This window comes from Theropithecus gelada, chromosome 10 (assembly GCF_003255815.1).
Source record: "Theropithecus gelada isolate Dixy chromosome 10, Tgel_1.0, whole genome shotgun sequence".
NCBI classification, from domain to species: Eukaryota; Metazoa; Chordata; class Mammalia; order Primates; family Cercopithecidae; genus Theropithecus; species Theropithecus gelada.
In genome coordinates this window covers 65,623,978-65,641,919 of record NC_037678.1, presented here as the reverse complement: position 1 = coordinate 65,641,919, position 17,942 = coordinate 65,623,978, and the positions used below count along the sequence as shown (strand labels likewise).

Below are 17,942 nucleotides of genomic sequence, written 5' to 3'. Positions count from 1 at the left end.
CCATCCTGTGAAAGCAGCTGGGAGGGAGGCTGGGAGGTAAAGTCACAGGGGTGGAGCTGCCCAAGACTATGGGAACCCACCTCTTGCATCAGCATGACCTGGATGTGAAACATGGAGTCAAAAGAGGTCATTTTGGAGCGTTAAGATTTGACTGCCCCACTCAATTTCAGACTTGCAAGCGGCCTGTAGCCCCTTTGTTTTGGCCAATTTTTCTCATTTGAAACGGCTGTATTTACCCAGTGCCCATGCCCCTATTGTAGCTTGGAAGTAACTTACCTGCTTTTGATTTTACAGGCTCACAGATGGAAGTGACTTGCCTTATCTCAGATGAAATGTTGAACTGTGGAGTTTTGAGTTAAAGCTGAAATAAGACTTTGGGGGACTGTTAGGAAGACATGATTGGTTTTGAAATGTGAGGACATGAAATTTGGGAGGGGCCAGGGGAAGAATGATATGGTTTGGCTGTGTCTCCACCCAAATCTCACTGTGAATTGTAACTCCCACAATTCCCACATGTTGTGGAAGAAACCCGGTGGGAGGTGATTGAATTATGGGGTCAGGTCTTTCCTGGGCTCTTCTCGTGATAGTGAATATGTCCCACGAGATCTGATTCTTTTAAAAATGGGAGTTTCCACCGGGCATGGTGGCTCACGGTTGTAATCCCAGCACTTTGGGAAGCCGAGGCAGGCAAATCACGAGGTCAAGCGATCGAGACCATCCTGGCCAACATGGTGAAGCCGTCTCCACAAAAATACAAAAATTAGCTGGGTGTGCTGGCATGCGCCTGTAGTCCCAGCTATGTGGGAGGCTGAGGCAGGAGAATCACTTGAACCCAGGAGGCAGAGGTTTCGGTGAGCCAAGATCCTACCACTGCACTCCAGCCTGGTGACAGTGCAAGACTCTGTCTCAAAAACAAACATACAAACAAAAAACAGGAGTTTCCCTGCACAAGCTCTCTCTTTGCCTGCCACCATCCACATAAGATGTGACTTGCTCCTCCTTGCCTTTTGCCATGCTTGTGAGGCCTCCCCAGCCATGTGGAACTGTAAATCCATTAAACCTCTTTTTCTTCCCAGTCTCGGTCGGGTATTTCTTTATCAGCAGCGTGAAAATGGACTAATACAGTATCTAAGACTTAAAAAAAATTTAAGGTGAAATTCACATAACACAAAATCAACCATTTTAAAACGTACAATACAGTGGCATTTAGTAAATTCACAATGTTATGCAACTACCCCACCTATATCAAGTTCCAAAATAGTTTCATCACTCCCTGCAAAAAACTCTGTATCCATTAAGCAGTTATTTTTCATTTTCCCCCTAGACCCTGGAAACCACAGGAACATTAACTTTTAAGTTATTCTAAGGAATTTTAAAGTCATAAAGTAGATATTAAAACAGACAGATTTTAGATGGCTGTGCAACTGCTTCCAGTCATACAGAAAAGAGTTTTTTTCAATAATCTCAATTCCAGTTTTTATTAGCCATTTTATGTACATTGATACCAAGTCCTGAAAACTGATAAAAACATGTCCAGAATTCTTTTTTTCCTTTTCTGAGAAAGGGTCTTGACCTCTCACCCAGGATGGAGTGTAGTGGTACAATCACAGCTCACTGCAGCCTCAATCTCCCAGCCTCAAGTGATCCCCCCATGTCAGTCTCCTGAATAGCTGGGACTACAGGCACATGCCATCACACCTAACTAATTTTTTTATTTTTTGTAGAGATGAGGGCTCACTATGTTGCCCAGGTTAGTCTTGAACTCCTGGACTGAAGTGATCCTCCTGCCTCAGCCTCCCAAAGTGTTGGGATTATAGGCATGAGCCACAGGACCCGGCCCATGGTTTCTTATACAGTCAATGTACAAATGCTCATTTATATTTTGCACAATAATGAAGATAAAAATAACAATTACAGCAACATACAAATATGTACAAGGATTCAAGACAGACTTTGTTTTTTGGCTTATAACAATGTGTAGATACTACACAAAGAATGAGGATGTAATTTTCATTTACAAGCAAAATGTGACCAAAATCCCTTTTCTTAAAATTGAAAAATGAAATTCTTGAGAATACTAATTAGTGACAGCCAAATCTGACTATTTTAAATTAGCCATGGTTAAACATAGGTGAGTTAAACATTGTGCCTTTCCAAAATTAACGTTTGCAGTTAGAAACATAAACATTTGATAAAACTTCTCAAAATTAATTATAAGTGGCTTTTTCATGTTCTCTGGATTCCAGACACATACTAGAAAAAGTAAATGTAAAAGAGGTGATATTTTGGAAAGCATCCCTAGTACTGAAAAGCATCCCTAGCACTGAAAAAAGCATCCCTAATACTGAAAAGCATCCCTAGTACGGAAAAACATCTTCAGGAGTACCCAGTGGTACACTAGCAGGAAACTCATGATGTACTAAAAATACTGAGAACAAAGCGGGGGAAGTAATAAGCAGCTATTTTACTGATGTATTAAATATACTGGAATTATGAGGCATAAGATGATATTTATGTGGTTTTTAAAAGGTTTAAAGGCCGGGCGCGGTGGCTCAAGCCTGTAATGCCAGCACTTTGGGAGGCCGAGACGGGTGGATCACAAGGTCAGGAGATCGAGACCATCCTGGCTAACACAGTGAAACCCCGTCTCTACTAAAAAATACAAAAAAAACTAGCCGGGCGAGCTGGCGGGCGCCTGTGGTCCCAGCTACTCGGGAGGCTGAGGCAGGAGAATGGCGTGAACCCGGGAGGCGGAGCTTGCAGTGAGCTGAGATCCGGCCACTGCACTCCAGCCTGGGCGACAGAGCCAGACTCCGTCTCAAAAAAAAAAAAAAAAAAAAAGGTTTAAAATATTCTTAGGGACTCAATTAGATATTGAGAATGACTGATACTATGATCTCAAAAATAGTATAACACACATAATCATGGTGTTACCTTACTAACAGGAATTTAGTTTTTAATAACTAACTGAATTTTATTCTACTGGCTTGAGAAGCAGCTGCCTATTTTGAGAACTACATGAGTTAGTATGATCATATATAATTAAGTTAATGTCACAGAAACCAAAATGATAATGGTTTACAAAAGAAGAAAGTGCCCATTTATTGGGTTGTGACATCAGGCTGAGATGGCTTAGGGCTGGAAAGCAAGGATGAGTGTAGCATTGGGGCTCAGGTACAAATCTGTTTATAAAGCTCAAGGAGAGAAAAGGCACGAGAAGGAGACAACCCTGAATGGTGGTGGCACCTGGATGTGGAATTACCACAGTGGGCCAGAGACAGGCTGGTACATAACCCTCTGGCCAGGTACTATGGGAACCAACCCCTTCCTTCAATATTAAATTGAGAATACAAATATCTCAAAGCATGCTTACCAAAAGTAGATTATTTATCCTCATATTACAAAACACAGGAGGAGGAGACATTTATTTTTAAAAGCGAGCTGAAAAGTTATGGGGTTTCTCCTAATTTCAACTTGAAAACTAACTTAAGGAGCAAACATTAAAAAAAAATCCCTATTAATATATACATATTTTTGAGATGGAGTTTTACTCTTGTTGCCCAGGCTGAAGTGCAGTGGCGCAACCTAGGCTCACCACAACCTCTGCTTCCTGGGTTCAAGCAATTCTGCCTCAGCCTCCCAAGTAGCTGGGATTACAGGCATGTGCCACCACACCTGGCTAATTTTGTATTTTTAGTAGAGATGGGGTTTCTCCATGTTGGTCAGGCTAGTCTCAAACTCCCGACCTCAGGTGATCTGCCCGCCTTGGCCTCCCAAAGTCCTGGGATTACAGGCGTGAGCCACTGCATCTAGCCGGACTATTAGCATTTTTAAAAGGCACTTAAAATATTCCTTTCCAGTCCAACTCAAAATACATCTCTGTCAATTACATTTTGGATAAATATTTTAAAAAGCACATTTTTGTGCAATTTTTTTCTTATAATCCAGCAATATTTACCATCCATAGGGCTAAAAGGTTTGAAGGACAGAGCTCCAACTTTCTGCAGAACAATCTGAAAGTGCTTTTATCATAGAAACAAGAACATTAATGATTTGCTCTTTCACTGACAACATCCTGTAGTCGTTTCAGTAAAACATCATCATTTTCTTGACAGACGCGTTTGGCAGGGGATTCTGCATCACTATCGATGGCTATTACTCGCTTCTTGGTTCTCTGCTCACCTTGCCTTATCATGTTGTTGATCTCTTTCAAACTCTGTGCAGAAATAGAGAACGTGTGTGAGTAAAAGAGGGAGAAGGGAAATGGCAGCAAACAACCAAGCGAATTGTTTTTTCCTGTGTTCTATCCTCTATCCAAATCTTCACACTGGGATAAGGATTCTTTTTAAAACTTAGAACAACCTCATAAGGGATGGCTTGAACTAATCTTTTCAGGTGGTTTAAAAATTAGATTTAAGGCCAGGTGTGGTGGCCTGTAATACCAGCACTTTGGGAGCCCAGGAGTTTGAGATCAGCCTGGGCAACATGGCAAACCTGGTCTCTACAAAAAATACAAAAATTAGGCAGGTGTGGTGGCTTGTGCCTGTAGTCTCAGCTACTCGGGAGGCTAAGGAGCATCACCTGAGCCTGGGGAGGTTGCGGCTGCAGTAAGCAGTGATCATGCCACTGTACTCCAGCTTGGGAAACAGAGTGAGACCCTGTCTCAAAAACAAAACCAAAACAACTGAATTTACTGTATAATAGTAGTTCTCGATGTGTAGTACCCAGACCAGAAGCAGAAGAAGCATCTATAATTTTTTTATTTTTTGAGACAGGTTCTCTGTTGCCCAGGCTGGAATGCAGGGCATGATCTTGGCTCACTGCAAGCTCCGCCTCCTGGGCTCAAGCTATTCTCCTGCCTCAGCCTCCCTAGCTGGGACTACAGGCACATGCCACCATGCCTGGCTATTTTTTTGTATTTTTAGTAGAGACAGGATTTCGTCATGTTGGCCAGGCTGGTCTTGAACTCCCAGCCTCAAGTGATCCCCCAACCTTGGCCTCCCAAAGTGCTGGGATTACAGGGGTGAGCCACCGTGCCTGGTCTTATCTGTTTTTTGTTTGTTTGTTTTTGAGACGAAGTCTTGTTCTTGTCGCCCAGGCTGGAGTGCAATGGCACGATCTCGGCTCACTGCAACCTCTGCCTACTGGGTTCAAGCGATTCTCCTGCCTCAGCCTCCTGAGTAGCTGGGATTATAGATGCCCACCACCATGCCTGGCTAATTTTTGTATTTTTAGTAGAGACGGGGTTTCGCTATGTTGGCCAGGCTGGTTTTGAACTCCTGATCTCGTGATCTGCCTGCCTCGGCCTCCCAAAGTGCTGGGATTACAGGCGTGAGCCACTGCGACCAGCCCTAATCTGTTTTAACAAGCCCTCCCAATGATTTTAAAGCTCCCTACAGTTTGAGATCCTCTTCCTTAGAGTAATGCTTTTCAATTTTTTTTTTTTTTTTTTTTTGAGACAGAGTCTTGTTCTGTCGCCCAGGCTGGAGTGAAAAAGGGGTGATCTCGGCTCACTGCAACCTCCGCCTCCTGGGCTCAAGCGATTCTCCTGCCTCAGCCTCCTGAGCAGAGTAGCTGAGATTACAGGTGCGGACCATCATGCCTGGCTAATTTTTTGTATTTTTAGTAGAGATGGGGTTTCGCCATGTTGCCCAGGCTGGTCTTGAACTCCTGAGATCAGGCAATCCGCCTGCCTTGGCCTCCCAAAGTGCTAGGATTATAGGCTTGAGCCACTGTGTCCAGTCAGGTATATTATCTTAGCCAACTTTGTCAAGTATAGTGAGAACTCTGTAGGCATCTGTATAACTTAATAGAAAAGTAATAAGAAGGAGCCAATGTATTTGGACTGAATTACAATATGCCCCACTACAATTTCTTCCAGTTTATACTGATTCTGACTTCTGGAGACATACTGAACAGATCTGCTTGACAGTCCATGAAGTATCTGAAAACAGCAATCATGTCCATATCACATCTTCACCACTCAACAAGGATAAGGATGGAGATGATCACAGAGTTGTCTATGTACATAAGAGGAGGCTTGTGTTTTCAGACGTCTTCCTATCTTGGGTGCCATCTACCAAATGCACTTTCACTTCCAATGCCTTTCTTTCAACTTGACATCCCCCAGGTCTGACCACTTGCAGATGTTGCTTTACTGGTCCTTTCTCAAGATCTTGCTTGAACAGGAAAACATGCTGGACTTTCAAAATGAACTCCACAAATACCATGTCAATAATAATGGATTAAACTACCTCAAACTGAATATACTGCTCTTGATGAGAGGAGACATGCCATAGTTAACATTTCATATTTTATTAGTATAGTAGAAACTTGGCCAAAAACAAAAAAAGAGGCAAGATTAATAGTTACTGACTGTTAATGTGAAATCCAACTTTTAGCCTATTCACCTTACCTTAGAAGGGCTGCCATTGAACTTGTACAGCAGAGCGCTTCTTGGTGTAAGGCCTGACCCATTCTTGTGTGGGGAAATATAAATGGAGTGCTGTTGGGAAATGCGGCGTGGTGAGCCTGGCTGTTGTTTAATATGTGGAAAAGGAGAGAGTGGTGGAGCATCCATCTAAAATAACCCAAAAGTCAGATTTTTTAGATAAAAGTTTTTCTTTGTTTTTGAATCCCATATTTTTATTTTTATGATATCTCCTAGTTAGGAATCAGTTATACTATAAAAGCTCATTTATGGTTGAGAAAAGCCAAAAAAAAAAAGATCTGTTACTTCTTTTTTTTTTTACAACAACAGATAAAGTAGAATTTATTTTCTTGGATCTTTTTTTTTTTTTTTGAGATGAAGTATCTCTCGCTCTTGTTGCCCAGGCTAGAGTAAGATGGTGCAATCTAGGCTCACTGCAACCTCTGCCTCCCAGGTTCAAGCGATTCTCCTGCCTCAACCTTCCAAGTAGCTGAGATTACAGGCATGTGCCACCACGCCCACCTAATTTTGTATTTTTAATAGATATGACCATCTTGGCCAGGCTGGTCTCCAACTCCTGACCTCAGGTGATCCACCCACCTCGGCCTCCCAAAGTGCTGGGATTACAGGTGTGAGCCACTATGCCCTGCCAATTTTCCTGGATCTTTCAGGAAGTCCTATAACTAGTATTAAGAATTCTGGCCGGGTGTGGTGGCTTACACCTGTAATCCCAGCACTTTGGGAGGCCGAGGTGGGTGGATCACCTGAGGTCAGGAGTTGGAGACCAGCCTGGCCAGCATGGTGACACTTTGTCTCCACTAAAAATGCAAAAATTAGCTGGGCGTGGTGGCACATGCCTGTAATCCGAGCTATTCGGGAGGCTGAGGCACTAGAATTGCTTGAACCCAGGAGGCAGAGGTGTTGCAGTAAGCCCAGATTGTGCCACTGTACTCCATCCTGGGTGACAGAGCAAGAATCTGCCTCCAAAAAAAAAAAAAAAAAGATTTCTGGGGCCGGGTGCAGTGGCTCACTCCTATAATCCAGCACTTTGGGAGGCCAACGTGCTCTGATCACTTGAGGCCAGAAGTTGGAGACTAGTCTGGCCAACATGGCAAAACCCCACTTCAGCCTCCTGAGTAGCTCCTAAAAATATAAAAATTAGCCAGGTATGGTGGTATGTGCCTGTAGTCCCAGCCACTTGGGAGGCTGAGCATGACAACTGTTTGAACCCAGGTGGCAGAGGTTGCAGTGAGCCGAGTTTATGTCACTGCACTCCTCCCTAGGTGACAGAGTGAGACTCTGTCTCAAAAGAAAAAAAAAAAATTCTGGACAAGACACCAGGAGTTAAGCCACGAGCACGAGAACCTCATATTCATGCTTAAAAAGTAAGGACAGGCTGGGCAGGGTGGCTCACGCTTGTAATCCCAGCACTTTGGGAGGCCGAGGTGGGTGGATCATGAGGTCAAGAGTTCAAGACCAGCCTGGCCAAGATGGTGAAACCCTGTCTCTACTAAAAATACGAAAATCAGCTGGGCGTGGTGACAGGCGCCTGTAATGCCAGCTACTCAGGAGGCTGAGGCACAGAATTGCCTGAAGCCGGGAGGTGAAGGTTGCAGTGAGCCAAGACTGTGGCCACTGCACTCCAGCCTGGGCAACAGAGCGAGACTCCTTCTCCAAAAAAAAAAAAAAAAAAAAAGTAGGGACAAAGAATAACCAATCTTCTAACACTTGCTATAACAATCTCTCTCTACACACACACACAAAATCTCTCTCTACCCCACAACCAAAGCAGTAGCAGAGAGAATAAAAGAGGCAGAGAATTCTTTTTTTTTTTTTTTTTTTTTGAGACGGGGGCCCCGCCCTGTCCCCCGGGCTGGAGTGCAGTGGCCGGATCTCAGCTCACTGCAAGCTCCGCCTCCCGGGTTCACGCCATTCTCCGGCCTCAGCCTCCCGAGTAGCTGGGACTACAGGCGCCCGCCACATCGCCCGGCTAGTTTTTTGTATTTTTTTTAGTAGAGATGGGGTTTCACCGTGTTAGCCAGGATGGTCTCGATCTCCTGACCTCGTGATCCGCCCGACTCGGCCTCCCAAAGTGCTGGGATTACAGGCTTGAGCCACCGCGCCCGGCCAAGAGGCAGAGAATTCTATAAGCCAGCAGAATGATTCCGACATGGAAAAAAATCTGTTAATGAAATGGGAAACACTTCATATGGAAATGGAAAATATTTAGAAATAAGTTGGATGAGCAAGGATTTCATTTTCTTTAATATCCTGTATAATGGAAATAAATTAAGATGGTAGAGATATTCAGAGTATATAGACAGAGGGGAAGTGAAACTGGAGTAGGATGAACAGTTATGACCTCTGAGGATAGTCATAGACCATATTCCATGAAAAGAGGAAGAACAGAAATGTACAGATGCACACAGATACATAGAAATAGCTATTGGCTGGCTGGCTGCAGCTTCTGCTAGGGCCTTCTTTTCTTTTCTTTTTTTTTTGAGGCAGGGTCTTGCTCTGTTGCCCAGACTGGAGTGCAGTGATGAGACTGTGGTTCATTGCAGCCTTGACCTCCTGGGCCCAAGCGATCCTCCTACCTTAGCTTGCTGAGTAGTTGGGACCACTACTCGGGTGTATACCAGCCACCACATGGCTAATTTGTAGAGTTTTTTTTTTTTTTTTTTTTTAGACGGAGTCTCGCTCTGTCGCCCAGGCTGGACTGCAGTGGCGCGATCTCGGCTCACTGCAAGCTCCGCCTCCCGGGCTTACGCCATTCTCCTGCCTCAGCCTCCCGAGTAGCTGGGACCACAGGCGCCCGCCACCTCGCCCGGCTAGTTTTTTTGTATTTTTTAGTAGAGACGGGGTTTCACCGTGTTCGCCAGGATGGTCTCGATCTCCTGACCTCGTGATCCGCCCGTCTCGGCCTCCCAAAGTGCTGGGATTACAGGCTTGAGCCACCGCGCCCGGCCCGAGTTTTTTTTTTTTTAAAGAGACAGGTCCTTCCTATTTTTCCAGGCTGGTCTCAAATTGCTGGGCTCAAGCAATCCTCCAGGCTTAGCTTCCCAAAGTGCTGGGATTACAGGCTTGGGAAGTGCCTGGCTGGTCTCTTTTTCTTAGAGCTAAAGTCTGGTCTTCTGGGAAGCAACCTCAGCTTACACACTGGTAACACTTTCTCAGGCCTGCTGCGACTGCCAAAACTGGGGTCTGCATAATTTTTTTTTTTTTTTGAGACGGAGTCTCGCTCTGTCGCTTGGGCTGGAGTGCAGTGGCATGATCTTGGCTCACTGCAAGCTCCACCTCCCCGGTTCACGCCATTCTCCTGCCTCAGCCTCCCTAGAAGCTGGGACTACAGGCGCCCGCCACTATGCCCGGCTAATTTTTTTTTTTGGTCTTTTCAGTAGAGACAGGGTTTCACTGTGTTAGCCAGGATGGTCTCAATCTCCTGACCTCGTGATCCGCCTGCCTCAGCCTCCCAAAGTGCTGGATCACAAGCGTGAGCCACCACGCCTGGCCTGCATAAAAATTTCTTAGTGGTGCCTCTATTAATGATCCAGGCCTATCTACTTCCTTTTGCCTTTTTTTTTTTTGAGACGGAGTCTTGCTCTGTTGTCCAGGCTGGCGTGCAATGGTGCAATCTTGGCTCACTGCAACTCTGCCTCTCAGATTCAAGTGATTCTCCTATCTTAGCCTCTCAAGTAGCTGGGATTACGGGTGCCTACCACCATGCCCGGCTAATTTTTGTATTTTTAGTAGAGATGGGGTTTCACCATGTTGGCCAGGTTGGTCTTGAACTCCTGACCTCACGTGATCCACCTGCCTCGGCCTCCCAAAGCGCTGGGATTACAGGCATGAGCCACAGTGCCTGACCTCCTTTTGTCTTTTTTTTTTTTTGAGATGGAGTTTCCTTCTTGTCACCCAGGCTGGAGTGCAGTGGCACAATTTCTGCTCACTACAACCTCCGCTTCCTGGGTTCAAGTGATTCTCCTGCCTCAGCCTCCCGAGTAGCTGGGATTACAGGTGCCTGCCACCACGCCACCTAATTTTTGGTAGAGATGGGATTTCACCATGTTGGCCAGGCTGGTCTTGAACTCCTGACCTCTGGTGATCCACCCACCTCGGTCTCCCAAAGTGCTGGGATTACAGGCATGAGCCACCACACCTGGCCCCTTCTGTCTTTAACTTGAGAAAAACATTAATCTCACAATGTAACAACAGAAAAATTTACCAAATTTGCTGGGTGCAGTGGCTCATGCCTGTAATCCCAGCACTCTGGGAGGCTGAGGTGGGCGGATCACGAGGTCAGGAGTTCAAGACCAGCCTGGCCAACATGGTGAAACCCTGTCTCTACTAAACATACAAAAAATTAGCCAGGTGTAGTGACATGCTCCTGTAATACCAGCTACTGGGGAGGCTGAGGCAGGAGAATCACTTGAACCTGGGAGGTGGAGGTTGCAGTTGAGCTGAGATCGTGCCATTGCACTCCAGCCTGGGTGACGGGGTGAGACTCTGTCTCAAAATAAATAAATAAATACAAACAAATTAATTGTTTTAATATTCATATTCCCATCAAGTTCTTACCCATATGTACACGGAATTTCTAGCAACATAATCATGGTATAGATAAAATTTCTGCCAGGCGTGGTGTTTCACACCTGTAATCCCATCACTTTGGGAGTCTGAGGTGGGTAGATTGCTTAAGTCCAGGAGTTCCAGACCAGCCTGGCCAACATGGTGAAACCCTGTGTCTACTAAAAATACAAAAAAATTAGCCAGGCGTGGTGGTGGCACGCGGCTGTCATACCAGCTACTGGGAGGCTGGGGTGGGAGCATCGCTTGAGCCCTGGAAGCAAAGGTTGCAGTGAGCCAGGATCTCACCACTGCACTGTAGCCAGGGCAACAGATTCCATGATTTCCTCTGGTCTCTGTTGTACCATAGCCTTAATCACTGATTAAGTTACTAGTCATGCTCTGATTAATTGCTAGTAATTTTACTTTGACATACTTATCTAGCAAAATAAACTTATAGTAATTCAACTATGACAGCGAATAATAATAAAGTAGTAAAACATAAAACATACCACATGGTCCTGATTTGACAAGTCGTATTTCAGTGCAAATGACTTCACTCTTCCTACATATATTGTATTGTAAAATTTTATAAGATCACCTCTTTCCTCTTTCACTGGTCCACTGGAACAGTCAGGTGTTTTTGTAGCATCTTCCAAGTCTGTTAAAAAGAATGCAATGTTGTGATACAAAGCATACTTTTAATTTTATTTTTTTTGAGACAGGGTCTCACTTTGTCACCCAGGGTGGAGTGCAGTGGTGCAATGTTGGCTCACTGCAACCCCGACCTCCTGGATTCAAGTGATCCTCCCACCTCAGCCTCCTGAGTAGCTGGGACTACAGGAGATTTTTTATTTTTAGTAGAGACGGCGTTTATTTTTAGTAGAGACGGCAATATTTCCATGTTGCCCAGGATGGTTTCCAACTCCTGGGCTCAAGTGATCTGCCAGCCTCAGCCTCTCAAAGTGCAGGGATTACAGGCGTGAGCCACCATGCCCAGCCACAAAGCATACTTTAATATACAAGTCAGCAATTTAAATTACCTTTCTACAATATTAAAAAAAACTCACGGCCGGGCGCGGTGGCTCAAGCCTGTAATCCCAGCACTTTGGGAGGCCGAGACGGGCGGATCACGAGGTCAGGAGATCGAGACCATCCTGGCTAACACGGTGAAACCCCGTCTCTACTAAGAAATACAAAAAACTAGCCGGGCGAGGTGGCGGGCGCCTGTAGTCCCAGCTACTCGGGAGGCTGAGGCCGGAGAATGGCGTGAACCCGGGAGGCGGAGCTTGCAGTGAGCTGAGATCCGGCCACTGCACTCCAGCCTGGGCGACAGAACGAGACTCCGTCTCAAAAAAAAAAAAAAAAAAAACACAAAACCTCACAAGTCTTTACGTAGAGAAATTAATATTTTCAGAGAAGGTTCAGAAATCCATCTGTATTACTTTTAAGTCAAATTGGAATCTAGAGAAATGCAAACATATCAATTGAAGGTGGTGCTCTCTTCTCTAGATGCCACTTCAGAATGTTTTCACAACCATAGCTTTTAAGCTGACTGTCATTAGTGGCTTTTAGAGGGGCAACGGCCCTGAGCTGGTGTTATCTAAGTTCTACAGTATGGGAGGCAGTGGCAAACGTCAGCTTCAGAAAACTAAAAGGCCTGCAGATATTCTTCTTGTGTCTTTGAGAAAGGTGGAAAGATTCTAAAAGGTAAAGCATATCCTGAGAGGTTAGGGAAGAAGCAAAATGAATTACATTTATTTCTCTGCAAATACATGGCAGGTGACAGGTGTTCTAAGAGCCTTATTGTACCACGTACAACAGGAACCCTGATCAGGAACCAGTGTTCAGGTTTTACTGAGCACACCCAATAGTAAAATAACAGCTTGCCCCAACGTAGTTTCCTACTTAATGGTGCAACTCTGGGATAGCTTGTGAAACTAGGCAGAAATTTGTCCTACTATTTTTTGGGGAAGGAAAAGTATTATAGAGTATTACAAACTATCATTTGCTTGTATCTACAAGAACCATGTGTTTAGAAGAGTTACGAAAACCACTACCAATTAAAAAGAATTTAGCATTTATATGAAAAAAGTTCTCATTCTCAATTCACTGGCCTACAAACATTGAGAACATGGGTAGAAGCAATGCCTTCACCTTAGGAAAACCAGAAAACACAAACATGGTTCAAAGACCAAACGGCCCCAGGGGATCTCAGTCTTAATTTGGATGTCTTTTTCACTTCTGCTATTTCTAAAGGATCTTGACTAGGGTGGGAGGGGAGGGGAGCTATGTGGTTAAATAAAGTTGAGGAAATGCTGTACATTATATTAGAAATTCAGAAATGCATGTTAGTATAAGGCTCTGAGAAGTACTGCAGTTTGGGGAAAAAAAAAACTCTCATGTTCACTTTAATTCCATACTTCCCCAATTTTTTATGTATAGTCTCTTTCCCCAAAACACTTTTTTTTTTTTTGAGAGGGAGTCTTGCTCTGTCGCCCAGCCTGGAGTGCAGTGGCGCAATCTCGGCTCACTGCAGTCTCTCTGCCCGCTGGGATCCAGCGATTCTCCTGCCTCAGCCTCCTGGGTTTTTGGGATTACAGGAGCATGCCACCACATCTGGCTAATTTTTGTATTTTCAGTAGAGATGGGGTTTCATCATACTGGACAGGCTGGTCTCAAACTCCTGACCTCAGGTGATCCGCCTGCTTTGGCCTCCCAAAGTGCTGGGATTACAGGCGTAAACCACTGTGCCTGGACCCCCCAAAACACTTATACTACCATTCTGGGAAACACTGTTCCAAAGGATACTGGTATGTTAACAGCTCTTCTAGGTTATTCTCATTATATGGATCAATTAAAATTATTTCTTTTTGTTTTGTTTTTATGACAGGTTCTTGATCCTCTTGCCTCAGCCTCCCGAGTAGATGGGACTACAGGTGAATGCTGCCACACCAGGCTAATTTTTTTTTACTTTTTGTAGAGACAGGGTCTCCCTATGTTTTCTAGGCTGGTCTCTAACTCCTGGGCTCAAGTGATCCTCCCACTTCGGTCTCCCAAAGTGCTGGGATTACAGATGTGAGCGACCACGCCTGGCCTAAAATTATTTAATGTCCTCCTTGTATTAGAAATTTATTGAGACAGAGACTATAGTGTCTCCATATTTCTGTGTCATTCCAATTCCAGCTGTTAATATTTATGTAAGGTAAGGAGCTATACTTTACTTGAATGAACCAAACATTTAAAATTGTGGGAGGCTGGATGTGGTGAAACCCTGTCTCTATAAAAAAAAAAAAACTGGCCGGGCGCGGTGGCTCAAGCCTGTAATCCCAGCACTTTGGGAGGCCGAGACGGGCGGATCACAAGGTCAGGAGATCGAGACCATCCTGGCTAACATGGTGAAACCCCGTCTCTACTAAAAAAATACAAAAAACTAGCCGGGCGAGGTGGCGGGCGCCTGTAGTCCCAGCTACTCGGGAGGCTGAGGCAGGAGAATGGCGTAAACCCGGGAGGTGGAGCTTGCAGTGAGCTGAGATCCGGCCACTGCACTCCAGCCTGGGCAACAGAGCGAGACTCCGTCTCAAAAAAAAAAAAAAAAAAAAAAAAACTAAGGGGCCGGGCGCGGTGGCTCACACCTGTAATCCCAGCACTTTGGGAGGCCAAGGCGGGCGGATCACAAGGTCAGGAGATTGAGACCATCCTGGCTAAACAGTGAAACCCTGTCTCTACTAAAAATACAAAAAATTAGCCGGGCGCGGTGGCGGGGGCCTGTAGTCCCAGCTACTCAGGAGGCTGAGGCAGGAGAATGGCGTGAACCCCGGGGGTGGAGCTTGCAGTGAGCCGAGATTGCGCCACTGCCCTCCAGCCTGGGCGACAGAGAGAGACTCCGTCTCAAAAAAAAAAAAAAAAAAAAAAAAAAAAAAAAAAAAAAAAAAAAAATTTAAAAACTAGGTGTGGTGGCACGCACTTTTATCCCTAGCTACTCGGGAGGCTGAGATGAGAGGATCGCTTGAACCCAGGAAATCAAGGTTGCAGTGAGCTATGATTACCCTATTACATTCCAGCCTGGGCAACAGAGCAAGATCTCATCTCTAAAATTTAAAAAAACTAAAGAAAAAAAAGACATTAAAAAAAATATACTCGTCCAGGTGTGGTGGCTCACGCCTGTAATTCCAGCACTTTGGGAGGCCGAGGTGGGAGGATCACTTGAGCCCAAGAGTTCAAGACCAGTCTGGGAAACACAGTGAGATCCCATCTCGGTCTCCCAAAGTGCTGGGATTACAGGTGTGAGCCACCATGTCCGGCCAGAAATGGGTTTTTACTGATGAAAATAGTGAATGGTTTATTAAGTGGGACTAATGCTAAAAAAACCATACTCATTAATATAATAAATTTGATATTGCTTATAAATAATAGCTATTACTAAGGCCTTACTATGAACAAAGCTTGTATTAAATATTATATATATGCATATGTGTATACATAGTTGTGTATTGCATAATGATGGGTTATCTTCTCAGAAATGCATTGTTGAAATGATTTTGTCATGAGAATACTGTAGAGTATACTTACACAAACCTAGACTGTATGACCAACTACACACCTAGGCTGAATGGTATAGCATATTGCTCCTAAGTTACAAAACTGTACAGCATGTTACTGTCCTGAATACCACAGGCAATTGTATCACAATGGCAAGTATTTGTGCACCTAAATATATCTAAACATAGAAAAGGTATAGTAAAAATACAGCATTATAATCTTATGGGACCACTGTTGTATGTGTGGGCCATCACTGACTGAAACATCATTATATGGCACATGACTCTGTGTGTGTGTGTGTGTGTATGCACACACATACATACATATACATATAGTTATATTTTTTATTTTTAGAGACAAGATCTTGCTCTATCACCCTGGCTGAAGTGCAGTGGTGCAATCATAGTTCACTACAATCTCAAATTCCTGGATTCAAGTGATCTTCCTGCCTCAGTCTCCCAAGTAGTTGGGACTACAGGTGTCAGCCACCATGCCCAGCTAATTTTTTATTTTCATTTGTTGCAGATGGGGGTCTTGCTGTGTTGCTCTTGCTGGTCTTTAATTCCTGGGCTCAAGGGATCCTCTTGCCTCAGCCTTCCATAGTGCTGGGAGATTACAGGCATGAGCCACAACACCCAGCCTAAATATAATTATTTTTAATCCGTAAAATAAGTTTCTAAGGAAGTAATGTAAAGTTTTCAGTTAACTACAATACACTTGAGTACAGTGTTACGTTTGTGTTACTTAGGTTAAGCTATAACCTAGGTCTCACAAGTATTCTAATTAAGACTGCCGCTCTGGAGTGGTCTGCTAACATGACAATGAAGAATTCATAGCCCATGAGGAGTGAGCTGGTGTTTTAATCAGGAAATTCTTTCTCCACTCCAACAGTTTCTGTTAGGCATATCTGAATTGATGACCAATGCTTTGCTCATTAACATACTCAAAGTCAGAATTTTTTTTTTTTTTTTTTTTTGAGAAAGAGTCTTGCTCTGTTGCCCAGGCTAGAGTGCAGTGGCACAATCTCAGCTCACTGCAACCTCAGCCTCCAGTGTTCAAGCAATTCTCCTGCCTCAGCCCCCTAAGTGGCAGGGATTACAAGTGCTCACCACCATGCCTGGCTAATTTTTGTATTTTTAGTAAAGATGGGGTTTCACCATGTCAGCAAGACTGGTCTCGAACTCCTGACCTCAAGTGATCCACCTGCCTTGGTCTCCCAAAGTGCTGGGATTACAGGTGTGAGCCACCATGTCCGGCCAGAAATGGGTTTTTACTGATGAAAATAGTGAATGCTTATTAAGTATGACTAATGCTAAAAATGAGCTCATGTTCAGGAAATAAAAAATATTTAAGATAAGCAGATTGGTTAAAATATTTGAGACACTACCCTCAATAGCCATGAAAGTGATGAAAGATCCAGTGAAGTCTCTAGGCTTTACTCTTAGGGATAATAACGTTAAGGCTAAAAGCTCTAAGAAGTCCTGTGTCCAGCCCTGAATTCTGATCCACGGTATTTGCTTGATGCTAGCCGTAAGGTTGACTGAATCCTGCATCTGAAATCTTGGCACCCATTTTTGAGCAAGTCTTTTCCTTGGGTGGTGGTCAGACATAGAACTGGGATATATGAACTTACTGCATAGGATATATAAATTGTGTGTGTGCTTTTTAAACAGTAATTATTTTTACAACCCATAATGAATTTGTTTATAGAACCAGAACTGTTCTTCCCAAGTCGGTGTTCTTTGGTGTGTCCAAATCTGGGTCATAGCATCTAGACATAGCTCTAAGAACTGGAAGGTGACTTATCTGAATATAGACTTGTCTGATTGCATATCCTCCTACATAACTTTCTCTCTCTCTTTTTTTTTTTTTTGAGACAGGGTCTTGCTCTGTCTGGAGTACAGTGGCAAGATCATGGCTCACTGTAGCCTTGACATCCTGGGCTCAAGCCAACCTCCCAATTCAGCCTCCTGAGTAGCTTGGACTATAGATGCTCACCACCATGTGTGGCTATTTTTAAAAAATTTTTTGTAGCAATGGGCTCTCACTATGTTACCCACAATGGTCTTGAACTCCTGGGTTCAAGCCACCCTCCTGGCTTGGCCTCCCGAAGTGCTGGGATTATAGACGTAAGTCACTGTGCTCTCACTCTCTTTATGAGTGCCAGAATTCCTGAGTTCATCATCACTGGATATTCTCCCTGCCCCGTGCCACCACCACTGTACAGGACCTGTAACAATGATTGTTTGCTTATTTGCTAATAAATATAGTTAATAACTGTATATAAGACAGAGTGCAGTGACTCACACCTGTAATCCCAGCACTTTGGGAGGCCAAGGCAGACGGATCACTTGAACCCAGCAGTTCAAGACTGGCCTTGGCAACATGGTGAAACCCCATCTCT

At 44.3% G+C, this 17,942-nt stretch overlaps 1 protein-coding gene across 1 annotated transcript in view; it reads right to left on the bottom strand.

Annotated features, from left to right (window-relative positions):
* Window positions 1-3,370: 3,370 nt before the first annotated feature.
* The window catches only part of RBL1 (RB transcriptional corepressor like 1), an 88,849-nt gene continuing 74,277 nt past the window's right edge, over window positions 3,371-17,942 (bottom strand). The window contains exons 20-22 of the mRNA XM_025400338.1: window positions 11,509-11,657; window positions 6,416-6,580; window positions 3,371-4,216 (exon numbers count right to left, since the gene is read on the bottom strand). Coding sequence (XP_025256123.1) covers window positions 4,046-4,216; window positions 6,416-6,580; window positions 11,509-11,657 — 485 coding nt within the window. The 3' untranslated portion in view covers window positions 3,371-4,045. The remainder of the gene's footprint in view (window positions 4,217-6,415; window positions 6,581-11,508; window positions 11,658-17,942) is intronic.